Below are 16,439 nucleotides of genomic sequence, written 5' to 3'. Positions count from 1 at the left end.
TGTACTCTCTTTCTATCGCAATAGTATTAAAAAAATATTAATGTTCTGAAAATAGGCACAATTAGAGTGTCGAGTAAATTGCAGCCACAAATATGAATTTAAATAAAAATGGCATTTAATCTGCTTCCACTGCCAAGTTTCCTATTCATTATGTATGAGCATTTTCCACAACAAAATTCTTCTTCTTCAATATGCCATCTATGTGCTTCACCAAACGACATTTGCTACTACATTTTTTTGTATTTTTTTTAATCACACACACGCATATATATATGTAATATATTCAGGAACAGGAATTTTGATGGTATAGAAGTGTTGATCCATAATGACTAGGAAATTGAAGGCGAAGGCAAATTAAATCTTCAGTTTTATTTTCAGCAGCATGTTGCAGCTATGCACAAGTCAGCACATTAAATGTGCCTATTCCAAAAGTTTACATTTTTGATAGATTTGTAACAAGAAAGCGGCAGCAGACAGACAGCAGTCCAGCTAAACCAAAGCATAGAAAGAAAGTGCGTAATGTTCAGGATGAAATCTCAAGTCAAACTTGAGGATGCACTCCTTAATAAAGGAAGAAAAAAAAATGGCCACGGGATGAGAAGATTTTGCTACATTTGAGTTGCCCATGGAAGTCGCAGGATCAGCAGCCAGAGGATTAAGGTTACAGCCGAAAACATTGCGGATGAAAACGTCATAGGGGAAACAACACAAGGCAAAAATATCTTGGTATAAAGCATCATGGGAGAAAAGAAAGCAAAGGGAAAACATCACAGTTCTAACATATCATGGTTAAAAATAAATCTGTTCAAAAACTTCACTGTTTAAATCCATTGCACTTACAACTTTTAAAACTGAAAAGCTCATATGTGCAATGTTATCATCATACAGTAATTTTTTTTTTTTTTTTTTTTTTTTTTTTTTTTACTGCAATATTTTTTTAAAACGATGTTTTTAAACTGCAAAGTTTTTTAACTGCTTTATATTCAACCACGAATTGCGGTGTTTTCTCTTTGCTGTCTTTTCTCTGACGATGCTTTGTACTATGACGTTTTTGCCTTGTTGTTTTCTCCGCGATGTTTTCAGCAGACACCCTTAATAAAATTCTATTAAGTTCAAATAAAGAAAAAATTAAGAATGCCAGAAAAGAAAACAAAGAATACAATTTGAAGATTACATAAATTCCAATCTACAAAGACAGTATGAAAAGGGAAGGAAGAAAAATTAAAACTAAAGGTAAAATAAAAATTGATTTTATGAAAACCAAAAGGTAGAATTATTTTGAAAAGAATTGTAAAAGAAAAAGTGACAGATGAAAAAACTTGTCCTACAATCATTAGCTAATAGTAGTGGAAAAGCACATAAATTGAGATGCAAAAATTGCAAATAGAAGCTACAACAATATCAAAGAAAATTACTGAAAAATAAGCAATCAAAAAGGTAGTGAAACAGTCATACTGACTGTTAAGAGGAAATTAGCTTATTTTATACTCTTCCCAACTACTCAGACATTGTGTCTCTTCCTTGCCATGCATATATGAATTAAAAATTATTATATGTAAATACTCAATACCTTGGATTTAGCTAACTCATTTTTCGGTAATTTTTGTATGATGTTGCTATAATTTTTATTTGCAATTTTTGCATTTTGGTTTATATACTTTTCCACTACTATTAACTAGTGCTTGTAAGACAGTTTTTTCCATTTATCACTTTTTTTTTTAATTACAGTTTGATCCAGTCCATCTGCCTTTCTTTATACATGGTTGCCTTGAGTCAAAATCAGACTGCTTGGCTACATAGGGTCTTACCTGGCATGTCTTTATTATTTGGCAATTTCTACACTCCATTTCTAACTAATTTTGTGACTTACTTCAGTCTATAATATTTTTATAACATTAGCCGATTTGTTGATCACAATTAGCAATTTATTTTCCATGTTTTCGTCTACAAATGGGTGGGACTTCTATAATTCATTAACATTATGTGAATGATCACATTAAGTGGCTCCTTCTGTAAGATATTTCGTTTTAGCATTAGTAAGCTTAGAAAGTAATTTAATTCAGTAAATTTCATTTCAGTATCAGATTCAGTCTACATGAAATGTGCATTTATATTTTCCTGTATCTAGTGATGAAAATCCTTTGTAAGTTAGGAAGGAATATAGTTAATATTAATAACAGCAAAAATATTAATGATTAATTAGATTTAATGAAAAATGTATGTTGAAATAAACTGATATATTATTTATGTTGCTTGATATGAATTTTGGTAAACGGCTGCAAACAACCATATTTTATGAATAGTTATTGCTGTTTCTCTTTGTGATGCTATTCGGTTTTAAGTCTTCGCTCTCTAACAATTGTTTTAAAAATTAACAGCTTTCATTATCAGCATGCATTAAAAAAATAGCATTTTAATTTACATCATTTTCAACAATGCATATGATATTTATTTCATTAAAATGTATAATATAATCCTAAATAACGTTTTATCTGAAACCATTACTAAGATTAGACTATTATTTTATTAAATCATGTTTATCTTAGGAATACAAAGAACAGTTGAAACGAGTGTCCCAAGTTCGAAATGAGCTGAAATCACACCTTCAAAACTTACCTGACCTAACACTTTTACCGAGTGTTACAGGAGGACTTGCACCATTACCTTCTGCTGGTGATTTATTCAATCAGTAATATTTACTGTGGGAAAAAAAGGTACTATTATGTTTTATGCTTTTCTTTTTTCATTCAGATTTCAAAGTATTTTGTAGCTCACAAATGTAGTTTTAGATAGTGTTTTTAACTGTAGAAATCAGAACAAATTGATCACAATTATGTGTTGCCATGTAACAGTAGTATTACCTGATATCACTTTGGCTTTAGAATAAATTGGAGAATTATAATGTAGCTGCTGCATGAGGTTATAAGAACTGAATTTATTACATTGCTTGTGCCCAAATAGTTAAATCACAAAAAAGAAAAGAAAAAAATACTAAAGCACTGATTTCTTATTCAGTATTCAGTTGCATAGTCTGGTTGCAAGCAAGTTTCATGGTTTTCCCTATGTGGGATATAAATATAGGATGGTGGTTTTTTTTTTTTTTTTTTTTTTTTTTTTTTTGTAGGAAGATAATAAGAAGTCATTTATCCCCTTGGTAGATACTCATCACATATTTTGTAATATATAGTGTGTCTACTAAAGTCTTTATGATGATTTTATTTTTGAAACTATTGATCATAAACTTATACTTTCAATTGCAAAAGTATTTTAAATAATGCAAATACTCATGTTTGTTCATTTAATTTTTTTTAAATTTAAATTGTAAAGTCGAATTTTTCATATAGTGACCCTGCTTTGGATAGTTGTGTTTAGAAAAGTTTACGTTTGTTATGAAAATAAAATACAAAAAAAGAAGACCAAGCTATTTAATTTTAAAGCTTGAAATCACACTCAGCTGTTCATAAACTGGAGAACAAAATATTTGCATTTGTGCATAACTAAAGATAAAATATCAATGTAGGTAAAGGTATCTGATACTCGAATTAATTTCATAGTGTTTCTTTGCAAATTATTGTGAAAATTATTGATCAGGGTTTTTTTTTTTTTTTTTTTTTTTTTGTGATAAAAACAAGATGTTATTCACAGAATCTTGTAGAATTCATGGTCTAGAAAACATTGGCAAGTACACATAGCCCAACTCCATAAATTAAAAATATTTTTAATTTGATGAATTTTGTGTATGGTTATTAGATTATGCTTCTATAGTAATAAAACCTCCTAACAATATTAAAAAACCTATTTTTAACATTTGAAATGTTTAGGGTACTTATATGAAAATTCTTTTGGTGTACCGGTTGTAACAAAATTATAAATTAAAGAATGTTATGTACTATAAAATCGCAAAAGAACATCTTTGACATCTATATCTAAAGAGAGAAAAATCAGCTTTGAATTTTCTCTTTTTAATTTATTTATTAATCAACTGTTTGTTCAAGGCAAGTCAAAAAAACCAAACATTTTAAAAGAAATATCTGAATCAGTTTTTGTCAAATGAGTCAAAATTTGTGCATCTTCCTTTTTTATAATGAGTATAAAATTTTCCTAAAGGGAATTTCCTAGGGATCAGGTGTGTAAAAGTTAGATTTTGTAAACTTTTTGAAATTATTTTTTATTAATTAAAAAATGAAAATCATGAATATTTACATCATTTAACTCCTTGAGGAAAGCATGGAGAACGAAGTGCAGCTATGGGACCGAACCCTCGGAAATGGAACTTTGCCACTAGCCCATGCATTTTTAGCAGTTAAGCCTACTTTTACAAAAAAATTCATATAAAATCAGCATTTGAATGTAATGACCTCAATTTTTGAAGTACATACTTAATATACTAATTATAAATATGTGTTAAAATAAAGAATATCACATTAATAGAAATAAATGAAACATGCAAAATACTAAAATTATAATTATAGGCATGAAAACAAGTACTATACACATGAAAACAAATTTCCAAATACGAAATGTAAAAGAAAATTAAGCAGTAATTATTTGCAGGTAAATTCAAAATTAGAATCGACACACGGAACAATGATGGCTTACTTCACCGAGCAAGTAAGATGCATCATGCATCAAGAAAGGTAATACCTTTCCAAATTGGCAGCATCGCACATATGCGAATTCCTGAGCAGGCTAAAGCACTTTTTGATTCAAAGTATAAGTTACAGCTAATAGTAGGAAAAACAAAGGTCACATAATTATTTTTATGGATGCAATGTATAGTTCATCCAGTTTAATCTAAAGATAGTTGTTTCATAGTACATTCAATTTATGAATGCATGATGTTATAAATTTTCAAATGTTTGTTATTTTAATACTGCCAGTGTTTTGACTTTTAATAACAATGAATATTAATAGAAGTCAGACCGTGAATTATGCATTCTAAATTCGTTAAATATTTTTTAATAAATAAAATAGTAAATGTACAAACTATTTTTCACTTATGGAATAAATATATACTGGGTGATCAAAAAGTAAAAGTAAAAATTCCAAAATTATAATCAGCAACATAATGTGGTTTTGGCAATGAAAGATCGGTATAGTTATAATTTTTACCTACAGATTTTGTTTTAGCCATGTCAACAGTTCACACAGTGGTAAAGCATAGTTTGCAATGGAACTAGTGTTATAAATGTTCAGTATAATGGCCATCAGATGTGGCATGATATTCGGCACAGCATCTAAGAAGTGTCAGTTGTAATTCTAATCAAATGATGGCAAATAGCCTCCTGATTTTGTGCATATGTGACTTTAAGTCAAAATGTAACTATTCTGATCTGTTAAATGCTGTTCATTATTAAATAATCTGTTAGATCTTTAAGTGCGAAATAATAAGTCTCTCTGTGCATTTACTTGAGAACCACACTATGCTACTGTCTATATTTTTTTGAATGAATTTTTACCATTATTACTTTTGGAGTACCTTGTGTTTCCCTGTAAATATTTTTTACTTTAATCCCCTTTCAGTATTGTTTTTATGTTTAATCATGTTTTGTGTATATTTCAATCTTATATGCACAAGCAATTCATAATATCATATCTAATAAGTTTACTGCTTCTTAGTCTCGGTAATTGCCAAGAGTTGGTAATTATCGATACATGGCTATTAGTGGGTGGGCAGATTAGTTTATCTCACATTTAAAAATCTCAGCTCTAGGTCATGTAGTCCTCAAATACCTGATAAAGAGTGGAATTGTAAATAAAGTTATGTTATTTTTTGACGAAACAAATCCAAGATGCTAGACTTATTTTTTGCCAAAAAGCCCAGGCAAAGAAACAATTTCATTTCTGGGTTCTTGAACAAATATCACTGTTGTGTAGTATATAGCCTAACATTTTTTGGAACTTCAAAACACCATGTATGTTGACTGTTTATAAGGGAAAGTACTCTTGAAAATAATAGTGAAATGGAGAGATGAAATTGATTAGAATTAATTTATTAAACCACAAATGAAGACTGTGTAAACTAAAATGTTATTCCCTTTTTTTTTTTTTTTTTTTTTTTATTACAAACGAATAATAAACTATGGTTGCCACATATATTCAAACAAGTATTTCTTTTTTAAGTCCTCATGATACAAATACAGACATGAGCCTTATACATGGCTCCACTCAAAATGAAATTATACAGCCAGAATAAAGTTTAATTTGAGGCACCTTCCTTTATGTCATCTTCATTGATTGGCATATCTTGCTTGAAATAAAAATAAAGATGTTATGCATAGACTGCTTTCAGAAGCTTGTTCTGTGGTCATGAAGACTTGATTTCATAGCACACTGTTCCCACAGGACAAACAGTAACAAATGGTCCTTTGAATTTTGGAGAGTTTGTGATCTCCTTGTTTTGGCCAGTCATAAAATATGAGATCTCCTGTCTTGAATGAATGAGTCTGCGATGGAGATCAAATCTGTGTTTGTTCACCAAATGTGTTTCATGCACATTATTTGCAGCTTCAGCCCTGGCCAAAAATAAAAGATTTAAGTTGATCTTTATGTGGCGTGTGATTTATGAAGCTTTCAGTGTGAAGTTTGCGGAGAAGGCATGGCTTGTATCCAGGACACCTATTCTACGCTTCGAGAGTCGGCTGCAGTTTGTGAGTCACCAGATGTCGCTGCTAGTGAAAAACAGGTCTTTTCGACATCCCATACGTATTCTCTGAGTACGGAAGTTGTCAGAAGCGCAGGGAAAAGTGTTGCCCCGTCGTCAATCAGGCTTGTCCAGTTGACGTTCTAAGTAGACAATGGCTTTGTATGTGTTTTCTCCCCTAAGTTTTTCGTATTTAAATGAAGAATACCGTTGTAGATCTCTGAATCGGCGGCGAATTTATAGAAAATATGTTGATGCTTTTGCTCTGCCAGAAGATGTTTTCATTGCATATTTCAGATTGCCAAAATTTATAGTTATTTTAATTTGCTATGAACCGAGAGAGTATTTAGAGCCACATGCAGAAAACAAGAATGCAATTTCTACTGAAAGAAAGGTTATTTATCTTTTCCTGAAATTATAGATATATATTGTAATTATATAGCTTAAAAATGTAGAAGATAATAAATATTTATCTAGCACATAAATCCTTCTTCAGTTAATAAAAATATAGATATCCGAGAAGCGTCTACTCAATATTTATGTACAGCAAGAATTCAGTTTATTTTAAAATATAACAATGGAATACCTTACGAACAATATTGTGAACACAATAAGGAATGTCATTCATTATTATGCGAAATTCACACTGTAAAAAAAAAAAAAAAAAATTAAAAATAATAATACTATAAAATAGTTTTATAATATTTTTTCAGTAGTAGTACTACTACTAGTGTGATATTTTTAAAAATAATTTTTAGCCCAAAGGGCCTTAGCTCAGAAGGGCTATTAATTTTGTTTTGCCATTTTGCGGCGTTTCACTTTTCAAATTGTTGCCATCAAATATTATCGCACTGCAGTACATTTAAAGAAATTAAATAATGAAGAATCTGCATAAATATATGAATGCTTCTCGCACTGTGATAAAACAACGGTACCTAGAGCTATACAATTTTGAATAACTTAATCCTCTATCCTAATATAGGCATATGGAGGCCCTTATTTGGACCTGGAAATTTGTTTTATTATCTATTTCATATTTTGTAAAGCATTTATGAGTGTTTGACTAAGAAACTCAACGATTTCAAAACGAGTGATGGCAACATTGTATGGAAAAAAACATTTTCATATCTAACCCGCAAGACGCTGTATCGGAAATTCTAAAGATATGCTCTTTTTAAAGTATATGATATTGCTTCTGAATTGAATTTTATAGTTTTAAGTGTGAAGAAGATGATATTTAATAATTAAAGGCAACACGCAAAACATTAAAATAAAGGCCCTTTGGGCATAATATAAAATCTGAAAACATTCGTTTGTTTTTTTTTCCCTGTATGTGTTTTATTTATTATGATTTAAAACTGGTTTCTAAGGGAGGACTTTCTGAGGGAAACTGGCTCATATACATGTTACACATGGGGAAAGCCACGAAAACGGCGATGCGGCCAGCCCGTATATGGGATTCGAACCTCGGACCGAACTACCTGCATTCAGTGACTCTAACGCTGGCGGGCTTAGCAGAATTATACAGCATTATTATTGCATTATGCTATAAAGTAACAATGCTATATGTGTGACAAAAATTGCAATACGAATTAATCACACATACAGAATAGATAAGTATAATTTTGGTTATATACTGAAAAATTATTTTATTCATGTTAATTATAGAATAAATTATTTAAAACATTTTGTTGCATGTGTGATAGCTGAATGCAGCATCAATCGGCCATACTGTAATAAGAAATTAATTTTATTTCTTTTCCTGAAAGAAATAATTTTCATGGAAACAGAAAATAAAAAAACTTAGTTTGCTATTAGATTGTAATGCAAATTAATCATATTATAAATTTAAGTTATTAAAATTGTTTATTTCTAAAAAGATTTTAAGTAAGCTTATTTCATTTACTCTTATCTTGCTTTCATGGTATCCTACATCTCTATTTCTTAGCCCTAAATTCCTGCTTCCCCTTAAAAACATGATTTTTAGGGGATCCCATTTTTAAGGTTTTTTCCTTTTTTTTTAAGGGAATCCTTAACTTACCCTTTAAAAAATGGGAGTTTCCTTCACATTACACAGCATGTGGGTTAGTGAAATAATGGGAAAATATTCCTAGAACTTCAGCCAGCACATGCTATAAATTTCATCACTTGTCTGTACTCTGATTGGTCTGAAGCTCCTTGAAGCCTTGTCCTCTTTCAATAAAGTCAAATGGACTCACCCGTCCACCGAGAACCACAGAATGGCTCTCTCCCAACAAGTTGCACTGGCTGTCCATACTTTTTTTTTTTTTTTTTTTTTTTGAGTCAATATTGTTCGCTCAAGTTGTAGACGGATCCAGTGATCATAGAATAAGCATTCTGGAAGCAAATAAGATAGGGATCTCCTAGTGGAATGTTTTCTTGTAGTGGTATTAATGGTCAGTAATGCACATTACAAATTTGGATTTTTATCAATCATTTATTATCAAAGTTGATGCAATGATGCCTTTAGCATGATCCTTAATGCTGTTAGCTTGTGGTGAATAAGACAGTATCATTCATCTTGTGATTTCTTATTTTTGCAACTCTTACTAAATGTATTGTTACGAATTTGGTATTTAAAAAGCTAATGTTAGTTCAATTATAAATTAAATGGTTTTATTTCTCGCGCAGTGCAGCGCGTGACGAATATTAAAAGAAAGCTAAGCCGGAAAAATTAAAAATACAAGAGCGCGTGCATTAAATAAATAAATATCTCTTTTTGATTTCGAGAAAGTACTGGAAAATTCTAGCACGTGATTTTAAACTCTTATAAAAGGAGGAAAACATCTCAGTTTGTAGTAGTTGCTTAGTTTGTTGTTGTTTAAAAAACTGCCGTTGTTGATTATAGCGAATTCGCGGATTAGCGTTCTTTAGCTGTTTTGAATTACGTACTATTGTACATTTAAGTAGTTAAAAGATAACTACTGTGAGATATTGTGATACTGCATGATAATTTGAGAAAATTTAAGCATTTTTGTTGTGATAATAATAAATTTTTGTTCATTTTTCATCGGACTTGTGCATTCATTTCATAACGAACCCGTACGCACGCAACAATTTTTGGTGTCAGGAGTGGGATTTGAATGCCAATAACAAGAGGGATGGAAGAACAATTGAGACAGCTTTGCTGCTTTCCAAGAAAAGATGGAAGCTGGCCAAACATCTTTTAAAGAAGAAATGAAATTGGGCCAGGAATCCCTCAAGGAAGAAATGAAAACGGCACAGGAACAAATGAAGTTGGGCCAGGAATCCGTTAAGGAAGAGATGAAATCTCTTAAAAATGAGATGAAAGCAGGTCAGGACGAAATGAAAAGAGAAATTACCTGCGTAATAGAAAATAAATTTGAGGCTATGGAAGGCAGAATAGACGCGGTTGAAACTAAAGTTGGACAAATAGAAGAAAGAGTTTCTTCTGTAAAAGAACATATAGAAGAGAGAGTTTCTGCCGTCGAACAACAAATTGATGATAGGGTTTCTGCTGCCGTCGCCAAAGAAGTTGACAGCCTAAAGAAGTGCATAGCGACGGTAGGAAACAATTCTGAAGGTTTCAAATTTTTATCGATGCCTGCTCGTTCCGTTCTGAAACTATCTACATATGATGGGAAGACCTCCTGGCAGGTGTATAGGACACAATTTTCTATCGTTGCGGATGCGAATGGATGGGATTCCCAAGCTAAGGCCTGTCATCTCGCCGCTTCTCTGAGAGCAGACGCAGCGGATATCCTGCAGACGCTTCCCGAAAATCAAAGGCTAGATTTCGAAGCTCTATCCGGTGCTTTGGAGCTGCGCTTCGGCGAGAAATGTTTAAAAGACTACAGCAGGCTTCAACTAAAATCCCGTCAGCAGAAGCCCACCGAAACATTTCAGGAGCTCGCCACGGATGTTGAAAGGCTGTCACATCACGCCTTTTCGGAGTGCCCGACAGAAACAAGAGAAATCCTGTCGCTGCAATATTTGATCGACGGCATCCGGGATCCTGAAATACAGAAAGCTCTTCGAATGGCAGATGCAAAGGACATAAAAAGCGCTCTGTTGTACGCCATGAAGTTCGAGGCAGCCCAGCAAGCAAGTAGTAGAGATCGCTACCCAGTTAGAGCTGTGCGAGTCCATGAGCCAGTGGATCAACTGATGGCTCGTTTAGATGATTTAGCCAGACAAGTCGAAGCTTTGATACGAAGTAGGAGCGAGAAGAAAGTGGCTCCAAGGTGTTGGAGATGTGGTAGTGAAGGTCACCTAAGACGGAATTGCAGAACGCCCCAGGGTACGGAATATAAAGCAGATGATTTTACCAGACAAGTCAGTGGCTTGAGACGGAACAGAAGTGAAAAGAAACTAGTTCTAAAGTGCTGGAACTGCGGAGTTGAAGGCCACATACGAAGAAACTGCAAAACACCCCGAGGTACGGAAAATAAGACCATTTCCCAGCAACGACGCAGTAATCAAATTAGTGACCATATCGAGGAACAGAGGTTGCCAGATAATGAAAAACCTTGTTTTAAAGCGCTTAAAATTTATACAGTGAGTGGCAACAGTAACGGACTGTCCATTAATGGGAATATCGATGGAGTTCCTTGCAATATGATCATTGACACAAGAGCTAATGTTACCATCATTAGGAAAGATTTAGCTGAACAGTTTAAAGATAAACTTATTTGGACGCCATCCTGTGTTACACTTCAGACTGCGTCTGGTGATAAGATCGACATAACTGGGAAGTTAAACGTAAGCATCACGTTTGGAAGTGCCGCCTACCATCACACGGCATATGTGGCGGATATCACAGATCCATGCATACTCGGATTGGATTTTTTAAGGAAATACAATTTTTCCTTAGACTTGAAAAACAACAAACTGCTTTCAGCATCTGATGGCATGACTATCCATCCTCAAAAAGGATCCTCGCCTGGAAATGCCGACGCCTTGTCCGAAAGATCCAGCTCGGGAAGCTGCCGAAATCATACTAGGGTCGAAAAGAAACGCAAGACTACCAGCTCTTCTACAGCCCAGATGCTCTTTGGTCGAGACCTTCGTCTGCCTTGTGACCGCCAGTTTGATCGCCGTACGGATGCGCCTTCATCGCCTGAGGAACACATCCAAGATGTCCAGGCCCGTTTTGAAGTGATGCCCCGTTTCGCACGAAAGCGAGTGAACTTGGCGACGGAGAAAATGAAGACCAGATGCGACACAAGAGCTACTAGACAGAGATCCAACAAAGGAGACAAGGTGTGGTTGTGGAACCCAATTCAACGAAAAGGACTGAGTCCTAAATTACGGTCACCTTTGGATGGTCCATATACAGTGCTGAACACGAATGACGTCGTGGTTCGGATCCGTGAGTCTTCGAACTCTTACGACAGGTTAGCTTATTACTATGGCCATAGTACATAATGTAAATAATTGTAAATAGTATAAGACCATGGTCCATTTTGTTTTTAAATGTGTATTTGATTTGTATTTGATAGCATTTGATTTGTTTTATGTATTGCATTTATTGTTCATGTTGTTTATTATTGTAATATAATGCTTATTAATGAATTTATGCCACAGTTGTAAGTTTAGCTTCCTGTCCAGGGATTGTACTGCCCGGGACGTGCAGTCCTTGGGAAGGGGGCAGTATTACGAATTTGGTATTTAAAAAGCTAACGTTAGTTCAATTATAAATTAAATGGTTTTATTTCTCGCGCAGTGCAGCGCGTGACGAATATTAAAAGAAAGCTAAGCCGGAAAAATTAAAAATACAAGAGCGTGTGCATTAAATAAATAAATATCTCTTTTTGATTTCGAGAAAGTACTGGAAAATTCTAGCACGTGATTTTAAAATCTTATAAAAGGAGGAAAACATCTCAGTTTGTAGTAGTTGCTTAGTTTGTTGTTGTTTAGAAAACTGCCGTTGTTGATTATAGCGAATTCGCGGATTAGCGTTCTTTAGCTGTTTTGAATTACGTTCCATTGTACATTTAAGTAGTGAAAAGATAACTACCGTGAGATATTGTGATACTGCATGATAATTTGAGAAAATTTAAGCATTTCTGTTGTGATAATAATAAATTTTTGTTCATTTTTCATCGGACTTGTGCATTCATTTCATAACGAACCCGTACGCACGCAACAGTATTATTTAAATCTAGAGATAGTTTGTTTTGAGCTCCCCGTACTTATAGTCTTTAAAACGTGTATTTTGCGATTACACAAGATGTTTTTCATTTCAGATAATAATCTGTTGATAACTGTATCAGCTTAACTGTTTATTCCATTAAAAAGATTATATTTTAATTGATTTCTTTTTTATGTCACCACTTATGTGTATAGTAGCATGGTTATATCATTCTATAATGATTTGTTTCCTAATAGTGACATATCAAAAAAGCTTAAATAAAATTTTTTAATCTTAAACATTTACAAGTATTAAAAATTGTGCATGCTTAATTATGTCAAAAGTTTTTTTGGGGAAGGGGGGAATTATCTGCTGCCTAATCTTCATACAGATAATGAAAACAGTAGGCTTATTTAGCTAGTTTTCATGAATGAAATTGAATTAATAATATCCAACAGTTTTGCCATAACAGATCTGAAAATGTTCCTTGCTATTTTTGTTGAATTGTATGCTTAATAATTTATGCATGTACAAGGTTTTACAAATAGGATTTTTATTGGTCTGAATACCATATTTGACGACATATAAGACGCACTTTTTTTCCTAAATTTGGTCACAAAAAAAGTTACCTGCGTCTTATACATGAAGGTAATTGCATCCAATAATTGTTTATTTGGCTTTCACAAAACATGAGAACTAAAAGAAACCAAGCTATTGAAACTTTTTTTTCTTGTGTGTGGCTGTCTAAATAAGGGTGCGTCTTATATGTCAACAAATACAGTAAATTATTTTCTATATTATATTCTCTATATATTTCTATATTATATAAGTTATTTTCAAAACTTTACAGAAACAACGAGAGAAGCTGTGCAACTGAAAACACATTGTTTTTCTTTTATCATCTTTGTTGTATTCTGTTGCTGCTGGTATTGGTAAAGAATGCATTTTAACTTGTGGCCGCTTCATTTTGTTGACTTCAATGACTCAAACTGCTTGAAGAGGCTAGAAATTTGTACTTTCAGTTCCTTGAATATTATAGAGATTTCAAATTTATTATTTTATGAAGATTTTAAATTGTGATATGAGTACATATAGAGAGAGAGATAGTATATGTATGATGCATAATACTAACATCTTGGTGAATGAGTTTTAAAATTTTTCTTTTATATTGCTAAATAACATTATTTCTTGAAATAAATAAAACATAACATTTGCATCACAATTATGATGCAATTTGTTACTCTGTAAAAGTTTTGAATTGAAATGCATTTTTGAATAATGTTATATATGCATTTTTAATTATGTATAAAGTACAAAATTATATTATGGCTTTTTAGAAATTGTAAAGTTTAATTTTTGAATATGGAAACTGTACAAAAGTTACATTATAATTTTTCATATGTTATTCAGATATACCATTGAGACAGAATTACAAATAAATATTTGTAAAAGTAAAAAAATTTTAATTGTAAATTTAGTTATTTAAAATAATGAGATCTTTTCTCATAATATATACATTCATACACACAGGAGTTTGATTTTCAAGCAGAGTTCAATGATCTGGTTAATTACTTAAGTCTTCAAAGCACCATGGATCTTCCATTAAAAACAAAACTGATTGTTAGACAGTTTATAAGGATTAAAAATTTTACTAAGAAAAACAAATATTGCTATTAATTCACTTAGTTAAGCAATATAAGTTATACACTTTCCATGCTGAATATAATGCTGCCTCGCAAATGCTAGCAGTTTGTCAAGCCATATGGATGATAAATACCTTGATAGCAAGGTTTAAAAAATGGGAAGACAGTTGTAGATGCTCAACATTAGATTATTTTTTTATCATTGCATTTTACTTTTTTTAATCTAAGCATTACTTCCAAGAACATTCATTAAAAAATTGTTTAATAATTTTTTTTTTTTTTTTTTTTTTTACTGAGATATTAAAAAGAAAGTAGTTTACAGTTAAGAATAGTTAAGTAAATGATCTGTGGAATATAAATTGAGAAATTACATTTCAAGTGATTCTAATAGAAAATGCCATTTAAAAAACTGAGCTTTTTAATTTTCAATATAATTTGAAATCCATACATTCTTCATAAAAATTTATTTATAATACTTTTGGACTATTTTTGTAACAAGATGCATATTTTTGAAATAAAACAATGTAGTTATTTGTAAAGCTAAAATTTTGGCTCTTGCTTTTATTTTATTTGCCTATCCCCAACAGAAATCCCTCTCTTTGAAATTGTAGCATTCCATAAAAACTTATTTTCATACTTATCTTTAAATTCAGTCTCAGTACTAGAACAATATACTGAATTATTTTCTGCTAAAAGTTTAATACATTTATTGTACCTCCCTTAAACTGATGAATATGGGTAACCTGTTTGAATGAATTAGACACACAGAATTATGAAAAAATTTCAAATGTTTATTATTGTGAACTACAAATTACTATGACAAAATTATTCTTGAAAATAACATACTGTAGATTGTAATCATATATATTCTTTCTAGCGTAAACAGAAAAAGAAGTAGTGAAATTAAGGATAAAGTATTTCTTGAAGAAAAAACTGCCCTATAATTGCAACTTATATCCAGATGAAACCATATGCTAGTTACAGTGTAGTTTCGAAGTAAAATAGATCACTATTTTTAAAATTTATCAAACACTAAACTATCAGAAGTAAATTCCATTTAAGCATACAAATGGTTAAGAGATACTAGAGTTACATTAGCAGTTCTAATTTTAATAATTAGTCTAACTGCATGGAATAGTACTTTAGATGTACTAAATGAAAGCAAATATCCATTGGATGAAACAGTGATGCTGTGTGCTCTTGCCTGAAAAGATCGTCCTGTGTAGTATGTGTGTACATATGCACAATGCAGCATTCTGTTCTTTATTTATCTTTAAAGTAATTTCTTCCTGTTTTGTTCTATTCCATGATCAAAATGGAAAAATATGTATGCAAATTTTTTATAAATGGCATAATATTTGTCAGATCTTAATTTTATAACTTGTAGAAAAAGGTAAATGAAGTATTGTCATATTTTGTTAAGTACTGACATAGAGAAAATATGTTAATTGTATTATAAGTATGCAAGGGTATTTAGAATTTATTCAGAAACGTGGTTAACTGTACATGTATTTTGCACTTTATTGTGTAGATACTGTAATATAAAAATGTATAAAATTAAATAAAATGGAAACTTTTATTATAACTATATAAATAAAATAGCTATTTTGTCTTGAATAAATTATCTTAATAGAAAACATTTTATTAATTCTTTTGTACTTTTTCTTTGACAAATACTCTTGTAAATTACAAATCTAAATATATGTCGCATGAAATAAAATATGAATCAATGACAAAAGATGCTTATTTCTTTCTCACCTGTGTATTTCTTGGCCTTTAAAAAAAAAAAAAAAAAAAAAAAAAAAATTATAAAATTTAAGAATTTTTTTAAAATCTAGAACTATTTTACCTGGATATATTTTTAAAAAGAAATTTTTTGAAACACATTAAAATACGTACATACAAATGCTTTAAAATTTCATTAACTGAATCCTTTAAATAAGCTTTATACACATGCAAACCATATATTTATGCATGGAATTCAGCTGCTGCAACTTCAACATCATTAGGAATGATGGAAGCCATCTTAAAAACATTA

General features: G+C 31.5%; 1 protein-coding gene across 2 annotated transcripts in view; it reads left to right on the top strand.

Annotated features, from left to right (window-relative positions):
* Positions 1–16,139, top strand: part of LOC118179389 (regulation of nuclear pre-mRNA domain-containing protein 1B) — a 75,550-nt gene extending 59,411 nt beyond the window's left edge. For both annotated transcript variants that reach the window (XM_085827740.1, XM_085827741.1), the window contains exons 8-9: positions 2,547–2,714; positions 13,609–16,139. In XM_085827740.1, the coding sequence (XP_085683866.1) occupies positions 2,547–2,693 (147 nt within the window). In that variant the 3' untranslated portion in view covers positions 2,694–2,714; positions 13,609–16,139. The remainder of the gene's footprint in view (positions 1–2,546; positions 2,715–13,608) is intronic.
* The last annotated feature ends 300 nt before the right edge of the window (positions 16,140–16,439 follow it).

The sequence above is a fragment of the Stegodyphus dumicola genome, chromosome 12, assembly GCF_044657685.1.
Source record: "Stegodyphus dumicola isolate Sdum_Otavi_A_Nest chromosome 12, ASM4465768v1".
In the NCBI taxonomy this organism is placed as follows: domain Eukaryota; kingdom Metazoa; phylum Arthropoda; class Arachnida; order Araneae; family Eresidae; genus Stegodyphus; species Stegodyphus dumicola.
Note: the sequence above shows the minus strand (reverse complement) of the source record. Positions and strands in the feature narration are given on the sequence as shown.